The 9,461-nt window shown below is 42.5% G+C and overlaps 1 protein-coding gene across 1 annotated transcript in view; it reads right to left on the reverse strand.

The window, feature by feature from the left end:
* LOC138965976 (orexin receptor type 2-like) overlaps window positions 1-9,190 on the reverse strand; it is a 15,621-nt gene extending 6,431 nt beyond the window's left edge. Inside the window, exons 1-3 of the mRNA XM_070338060.1 lie at window positions 8,673-9,190; window positions 4,748-5,126; window positions 3,577-3,700 (exon numbers count right to left, since the gene is read on the reverse strand). Of these exons, the coding sequence (XP_070194161.1) occupies window positions 3,577-3,700; window positions 4,748-5,126; window positions 8,673-9,077 (908 nt within the window). The 5' untranslated portion in view covers window positions 9,078-9,190. The remainder of the gene's footprint in view (window positions 1-3,576; window positions 3,701-4,747; window positions 5,127-8,672) is intronic.
* Between the last annotated feature and the right edge of the window lie 271 nt (window positions 9,191-9,461).

Genomic DNA, 9,461 nt, shown 5'->3' on the forward strand with positions numbered 1-9,461 from the left:
GTTGAGAGCGTTGTTTTTGGACTTGTTTAGTCCTGTAGTAATACATTGAAGGTTTTTGTATTTGAAAGTAAACCCCCGTTATCCCACACATTCCCCTTTTCATCTTTTGGAATAAAAGAACCTGGTAATATAACTTGTGTCGTTTGCTTGAGTGTTTGGGCTCGGTAAGAAAGAGTAAAGTAAATTGGCACTCGGTTACATTAGCTTTGTCACGTGCACCACCAGAGATCTGTCCAGGCTTTTAGGAGCGAGAAGAGTATATTTCCACTTGCACATATACATTAAATTAACAGCCTGGCTGCTTCCCATGCAGATACGGAATGTTTTGTTGAATTAATTTCGTAACACACATGCACAATCAAATAAACAACATAATAAAGCACACATACACACACACACGCACGCACGCACAAACACACACACATACACACACACATACACACACACATACACACACACATACACACACACACACACACACACACACACACACACACTAGTTGCTGCATTTGATAATGTGTGTGACTATGCACGGAGCAGATACAATGCTCAATATTGTTAAAAAACTGAAATATTCCGTCCAGTCCAAAGTTCGCCTAACTTACACAGCCTTCAGTTTTAAGCTTTTAACACATCAGCTGAGTTGAAATTAAATTCAGCAGCTGAACTCCATTTGCACTGAGCTGTGACAACAGGTGCGGCGGTTGGACACGGTCAGCTGACTGGCTGTAGACAGGTGAGGGTCCGGGGGGAGGGACCGCAAATTGCTGATGACTGGTTGGGCGAATTTGCGGACAGGGGCGAAGGGGCGGCGCAATTGCGCTGCTTGCGTATTGCCAAATCGGTTGCGTTGGCGTGGTCACTGCATGCGCCAGTTGACCGACAGACTCTCGTGTAGACTGGGTGGGTGGGTAGGTAAATGGAGGGGGCAGGTTAACTGGGGTACGGGTGTGAATAAGTGTAAGGTAGTGGTGGGAGGACGGCGGGGCTGGAGGTGGTGGAGGGTAGGAGTGGGAATGGTGGTTTGAGATGGAGCGTGCACCCGTGTCCTCATTAGCGTGTCTGTGTGGAGGCTGCTTGCGACGAGAAAGGTCGAGAGAAAGAGAGAGAGAGAGAGGGAGAGAGAGAGGGGGAGAGAGAAAGGGAAAAATATATATATAGAGAGAGAGCGGGCGAGAGAGAGAAAGAGAGGTAGAGATCGAGAGAGAGAGAGAGAAAGAGAGAGAGAAAGAGAGAGAGAGAGAGAACAAAAGAGAGAGAGAGAGAATGTAAGTGAGCCTGCGCGCGCGCACGCGTGTATGTGTTAGTGTGTGTGTTAGTGTTTATATATATATATATATATATATGTGTGTGTGTGTGTGTGTGTGCGTGTGTGTGTGTTTGTATGTGTGTGTGTGTGCATGTATTTATGTGTGTGTGTAGTTGCAACTGTGTATACTGGTGTGCGGGTATGTGGGTGTCTTAACACGTTTTTGCGTACGTTTGTAACAGTGTTCGAATGTGTGTATTTTTCTGAATCAACACAGTTTTATTGACGAACACTAGACGGGCGCAATGACCTGGAAGGTTGACAGTTCCAATTCTGGCCGCACCTGGGTCCGGTAATATGTAGCTAGTCATCGGTCGGCTGACCGTGAAACTGACGGTGGGTCGACGTTGAACCGCAAAAGTCAGTAATATGAGCGCGAACAACTGCCGGTCCAACTGAAAACAGTCGCCCGACTGCGGTTGGGCTTACAGGCACCTTTTTCGGTCGATCGACCGCAGTGTCTCTACTTGTTTTAACTTTCTGAGCGTGTTTTTAATCCAAACATATCATATCTATATGTTTTTAGAATCAGGAACCGACAAGGAATAAGATGAAAGTGTTTTTAAATTGATTCCGATAATTTAATTTTGATAATAATTTTTTTATATTTAATTTTCAGAGCTTGTTTTTAATTCAAATATAACATATTTATATGTTTTTGGAATCAGCAAATGATGGAGAATAAGATGAACGTAAATTTGGATCGTTTTCTAAAAACAATATTTTTTTTACATTTTTCAGATTTTTAATGATCAAATTTTCTCACCCTGTCCTTTACCACCCAAAAAAAAATAAAAAAAATTTGAGTTTGGAAAAAAAAAGTTTAGGGTCGGCGCCGAAATTTAGATACCGGTACCGCCAAAACAGGACCGATGTTTACATTGGAAGTTGTAATGTTCTAAAAATACCACTGAGCGGCTGACTGTCTAGTCAGCCGACTGTCAGTGCTACCGCGCTGCACATATTACCCGTCAAAACACGGCCGGTCAGCAGACTGCAGTCAACTGACTTGACAGTCAGTCGACTGTGGTTGCTCGACCGTCCAAAATACGCTGTTCATATTACCGGCCCCTTGTGGGTTAAGAGTGGAGATTTTTCCGATCTCCCAGGTCAACTTATGTGCAGACCTGCTTAGTGGCTTATCCCCCTTCGTGTGTACACGTAAAGCACAAGACCACATGCGCACGGAAAAGATCATGTAATCTATTTCAGAGTTGGGTGGATTATAGAAACACGAAAATATCAAGCATGCATCCTCCGAAAGCGGCGTATGGTTGCTTAAATGGCGGGGAATAAACGGCCATACACGTAAAAGCCGTGGGAGTTCTAGCCCATGCACGAAGAAGAAGAACAAGTCGCGTAAGGCGAAAATACAACATTTAGTCAAGTAGCTGTCGAACTCACAGAATGAAACTGAACGCAATGCAACGCAGCAAGACCGTCAGTCCACCGCTCACGGCAAAGGCAGTGAAATTGACAAGAAGAGCGGGGTAGTAGTTGCGCTGAGAACGATAGCACGCTTTTCTGTACCTCTCTTCGTTTTAACTTTCTGAGCGTGTTTTTAATCCAAACATATCATATCTATATGTTTTTGGAATCAGGAACCGACAAGAAATAAGGTGAAAGTGTTTTTAAATTGATTTCGAAAATTTAATTTTGATAATAATTTTTATATATTTAATTCTCAGAACTTGTTGTTAATACAAATATAACATATTTATATGTTTTTGGAATCAGCAAATGATGGAGAATAAGATGAACGTAAATTTGGATCGTTTTATTAAACAAATTTTTTTTTTACAATTTTCAGATTTTTAATGACCAAAGTCATTAATTAATTTTTAAGCCACCAAGCTGAAATGCAATACCGAAGTCCGGGCTTCGTCGAAGATTACTTGACCACAATTTCAACCAATTTGGTTGAAAAATGAGGGCGTGACAGTGCCGCCTCAACTTTCACGAAAAGCCGGATATGACGTCATCAAAGACATTTATCAAAAAAATGAAAAAAAATGTTCGGGGATATCATACCCAGGAACTTTCATGTCAAATTTCATAAAGATCGGTCCAGTAGTTTGGTCTGAATCGCTCTACACGCACGCACGCACACACACACACACACACACACACACACACACACACACACACACACACACACACACATACACCACGACCCTCGTCTCGATTCCCCCCTCGATGTTAAAACATTTAGTCATAACTTGACTAAATGTAAAAAGAGAAAAAAAGAAGAATTGACCAAATCTGACCTGATCATGTTCCAGGTGTAGGTTGGCAGGAAGCAGACGATGAAGACGATGACGACGATGATGAGCATCTTGGCCGTACGACGTCTGCCCTTCTGCTGGGTCATCAAGGCTTTGGATTCCGTCTCTATCACGCAAAAAGGGAGTGTTTTGAAAGCTTATTTAAATGTTCTAGAAAATAGGCAAGGAAAGAGCGCTTTTGTCGTGTCGAGTGCGTCCACATTAAGATACAGCGAATTTCCCGGATTCTTCAAATTCGTTAATTTCGCCAGAACATCCCCGACCCTTACTTCCCCCACCACCCCCCCCCCCCCCCCCTCCCCCTTCTTACAGGTCAGATCAATAGTATTCCTTTAATGTGTTGTACTTGTAAAAAGTGTGCATTTACGAATGCTTCCTGCAGAAACAATTACCAACTGCTTTTCTGCTATATATTGGGCACATTGAATTCTTCTTCTTGTTCTGAGTGTTAGATTGTGCCCGTAAAATACTTATGGCCCGATTCCCGAGCGTAAATAGACTTGAGCTTAGCGAAACACACATACATTGCTCATAACTTTCTGTTGATGTTTAGGGTCAGGCAAGCAGGTATTGACACGTGCAAGCACTTATATTGACATATTTCTTACGAACGGATCAACACGCACAGAGGAAGAGAACACGACCTCTCAACCTGAGCACTCAGTGCAGTCAATACACCAGTGCAGTCAATACACCAGTGCATGCGCGTTTATAGACACAAAGACGGACAGACAGTCAGACAGAACACACGCACACACAAACACACACAAACACACACACGCACGCACGCACGCACGCACACACACGCACGCACACACACGCACACACACACAAACGCACACACACAAAAAAGGACACACACACACACAAACACACACACATATATATACACACACACACACACAAACATACACACACACATACACACACACACACATACACACACACACACACACACACACACACACGCACACACACACTGACACACAGAGAGAAAAGGAGACACACATACAGACATCCGAAGCTACAGAGAGATGAAGAGAAAGCCAGAGAAAGCGAAGAGGGGGAGGGGGGGGGGGGGGGTATGGTATAAAGATATGAAATGCAATCAAGCAAACAAACACACAGCGACACACCGAAAACAAAACCCTACCCGTCAGATTGGTAGTCTTGGCCGAGGCCCACAGGGACCAGGCCACGGCAGTGTAAGTGTACATCATGACAGCGATCGGCAGAGCGTAGAAGACCACACACAGGAAGATCTCATAGTGCAGCGCCACGGATTCCAACGCCGCTGACGGCGCGCATGACGTCAGAAGGACTGTGACGTTGGGCGGAATGAGGGTATCGTGTTTGATCTCCATAATTATGAGACGGGGCACAGCGGCCACGTGCGCTGCCACCCATATGACTATCAGGCAACCCACCACGCGGGCTCGAGTCTGCTTGAAGGTCAGAGGTCGACATATGGCGCAGTACCGTTCGGCCGAGATGGCCGTCAGGGTGAGGATGGACACAAACACCACGATCGCCTGAAGAAAGAAAAGAAAAGACGACATGTACTATGACGCGGTAGTGGAATGTAATGACGTCATTATTTTTCGACATATTACTTTAACTAAAATTCAGTGATTGCAATTCTTTGAGAGAAGAAAAAGGACTTCATCACCACTCAAAGCTATTGCATATTGTGACATTGTTAACTTAACTAAAATTCAGTGATTACAATTCTTTGAGAGAAGAAAAAGGACTTCATCACCAACTCAAAGCTATTGCATATTATGACATTGTTGTTTATACTTTAATTAATCTGTTATATTGTATCTAGAATTGTGTTTATGAACTATAATTGTTTATATTTCATTTGTACACATTTCAGCTTCCTCCATATTCCGTCATCGTAAATTTTTGTTAGGTTTCTAAACTCATCTTATGGCATCTTCAAATAATAATTGTCAAAATCATTGGCTTCTCAAAGAAGGACTCCGTATCGGCCATTTAAACATTAACCATGCATATAACAAAATAACAGACATATTATCTTTACTTTCTAACAACGGTAACAACTTTCATATTTTGGGCTTTACGGAATCTCGACTATCTAACATCATACCTGATTCAGATATTTCCATTTCAGGTTATAATACATTACGAAGAGATTCTACAAAACACTTAGAAACTGGCTTGTTAGTTTATATTAACGAATCAATAATTTACAAGCGTCTTCAACATCTTGAAACACCTGGTGTTGAATGCATTTGGTTAGAAATAGGATTAAAAAGATCAGCACCAATCATTGTTGGTTTTTGCTACCGAAATCCAGCAGAAAAGGTTCACTGGTATGATGAATTCATGGATATGATGGATACAGTTTCAAATGAATCAAAAGAAATAATTCTTCTAGGAGATTTTAATATTGATCTTCTGAAACAAAATAAAACTTGGTTGGACATTATTAATCTATTAAATATACATCAAATGATCCAAAATCCAACAAGAGTTACTCCCAATTCTAAAACACTCATTGATCATATTTATGTTTCTGAAAAACGTCATATCAAAGAAACATGTGTACCCTTTTTTTCTGTCAGTGACCACTTTCCCATTTGTATCACTTGGTCTCGTAAAGGGGTTAAAATTCCAAGGGTTGGTCACAAAACTATTACATATCGTTCATTCTCTCATTTCAGTGAAAGTGCATTTCTTTCTGATCTCAAAAATAGCCCACTTTCAAATACTTACAATTTTACAAATCCTGACTAAGCTTTAGAGTTTTGGACATCTATTTTCATTATCATTTACAACAAACATGCACCACTGAAAACACATCGAGTAAAGCAGACAGAAAAACCCAAATGGATCGACCAAGACATAGAAAATGCTGCAAATTACCGTGACTTCTTAAAACAACATGGTACCCACGAAGAGTACACACAACAAAGAAATAAAGTAAATTCCTTGAAACGAAAACGTAAACTACAATATTTTCAACATCTCATTACATCTAAACAAGATTCAAAATCTATTTGGAAAGCAATTAACCAACTCACAAACAAAGAAACTTCAACAAAATCTTCACAAATAATTGACATTTCTGCAGATACACTCAATGACCATTTCTCAAAAATTGCTGATAAAGTAATTTCTTGTGATCGGACACAGTCAAATAATTTAGAACATTTAAAGGAATACTGCAATTCAAAACAGATACATTTTCAGCATACACTGCCACCAATGACTATACTGGATGTTTACTCTCATCTTCAGCATCTAAAACAAACCGGAACACGTGACATAGATGGTCTGGATGCAAAAATTATAAAAATGGCAGCTCCAGTTATAACAGATACATTGACATTTATCTATAACCTTTGTATTGACAAAAGCTATTTTCCTAAACAATTCAAACAGGCTAAAGTGATTCCTCTCTTTAAATCAGGAGATACTACAAATCCTTCAAATTATAGACCAATATCAATTCTATCAATCCTTTCAAAGCCTCTTGAAAAACATATCAATAAACACACAATTTTGAACAAGACTACTTATGAAGAAGACCAAAACACAACATCAACGGAAAACTAGAAACAACTGAAGAACTAGGATGCAACAAGGGGAGGAAAAGAGAACAGCTAATCCGTACAAAGCAAGCAGACGGCAGCGACGTTTCCAGTTTGGGTGAATGGCATTTATACTTGTCTCGTCATGAAGCGATTTTTTCAACCTCAGTTATTAACGACCACATGAATGTTAGTGCCATGGGTTGTACATCAATACTTCAGAGGGGAAGTGGGGTATATAGTGTGGAGTTACGAGATAAGAAAAGCCGAATGCGAAAATTTGTGTCATTCGGCAACTGTGAACTAAGCTCACAAGCACACACAAACGGCTGTTTCGTTTTACTCCCCTGTTTGTACTACATCTTTCGACTTTGGGCATTTTGTGGTGTTTAGGGACAGAAAATAATAGGTTTAGTCCTGTTTCATCGGGAAGTTAGCAGAAAAGGGTATGCTATCGACATTTGTAAAGCTGAAAAACATTCCCGGGAAGAATTTCAAGTTGTCAGTGTATGCTGTTGTCGATCAGTGAAACATCGTGTGGTACAGGTGGGTAAACCGGAACCATGCGTCTTTGTTATTGACAATATGCTTTTGGATATTGAGAAAAATGGCCGACTTCCGTAGCATTATGCTTTGATGATCGGAAGAGACCATCCAATCACAGCCCCCGAATTCCCCCACGTGTTCATCAGAATAGCTACATAATGTATATGTGCACAGTATTTGTTGGAAAATGATATCTGTGTTGTACTATTGCTTTATTTTTCGAGGGTAACAAGAATAAGCAAAGCTTGTATTGGCAGAACTCTAACAATCAACCTAACTGCCATGACTCGGTTGACAACATCATTTCACATTTCGGCCAAACGTCAACCTATTTGTCTCGGCTATAGCGTCAAAACAACACCTGCCCAGACAAACAACGTGGTTCGGGCGTTTACCTCCGTGAACTATGTGGAGGGCGTTTACCTCCGTGAACTATGTGGAGGGCGTTTACCTCCGTGAACTATGTGGAGGGCGTTTACCTCCGTGAACTATGTGGAGGGAGGGATGAAGACAGAGATAGACACAGACCGAAAGACAATCAGACAGACCGAAAGACCGACAAATTGACTGACAGACCGACAGACTGACCGACCGACCGACAGACAGACCGACAGACCGACAAATTGACAGACCGACAGACAGACTGACCGACCAACAGACAGACAGACAGAATGACAGCCAGCCAGCCAGCCAGAATGACAGACAGACAGACAGAATGACAGCCAGCCAGCCAGCCAGAATGACAGACAGACAGAATGACAGCCAGCCAGCCAGCCAGCCAGCCAGAATGACAGACAGACAGAATGACAGCCAGCCAGCCAGCCAGCCAGCCAGAATGACAGCCAGCCAGCCAGCCAGAATGACAGACAGACACCTCTAACCCCCACCACCACCCAAAACCTTCTTTCCCACCCCAATCCCCACCACCCTCAACCCCCTCCCCCTCCCAACCCCCACACCCCTTCCACTCACCTGATAATATTCCACCAGCTTGCACATGGCCTCGCCCAGGAACCACGTCTCCCAGATGGTCTGCACGAAGTTGGGAGGCATACAAACCAGGATGGCCAGGAAGCTAGCCAGGGCCAGATTGGTCAGTAAGACGTTGGTCGTGGACCTGAAGTGACTGTTCCGCACCACTGCCCACACCACCAGACCGTTACCGACCAGCCCCAGAGCAAAGCATCCAATGTAGAGAACCAGGAAGATCCATTCGATGACGCTTAGACGGAGGTAGTCACGGATCTCCGACAGGAGGTGATCGTCCGAGTAGTAGCATTGCCCGCTGGGAGCTTCGTGGTATTTGCATTCAAGAAAAGTGTGGTTGTTGTTGGAGTGGTTGTTGAAGGCTAGAGTGTTGATGTCGTCGGCTGCCATTTTGGTAGTGGTAGTCACGTGGTGGTGCTGGGTACTGAGGGTGGTCAAGTGATTGTTTTCAAGAAAAGGGGAAGTTGGTTCAGAATTTTGTGATGAAGTATTTTTGAAGTTATCCGGGGAAGTCAAATCCGAATGCGGCGAGGAAGTGTTTTATTGAAGTTATCCGAGAAAGTTTAATCTGAATCTGGTGTGCTAAAATGTGCGACAAAGTTGAATTCGAACACGGTGGTAAGGAGCATTTGAAGCTATCCAAGAAAGTTATCTTCATAGTAAGACCAGAAATCAGCAGTTGATCAAAATGCACAGAACACACACAAGTTCAAGTATCCAGGAAGTTATGAACTAATTTTAATGAAGTCCCACGTTTGAACAGGTCCACAAACT

Source organism: Littorina saxatilis, linkage group LG5 (assembly GCF_037325665.1).
Source record: "Littorina saxatilis isolate snail1 linkage group LG5, US_GU_Lsax_2.0, whole genome shotgun sequence".
Taxonomy (NCBI): Eukaryota; Metazoa; Mollusca; class Gastropoda; order Littorinimorpha; family Littorinidae; genus Littorina; species Littorina saxatilis.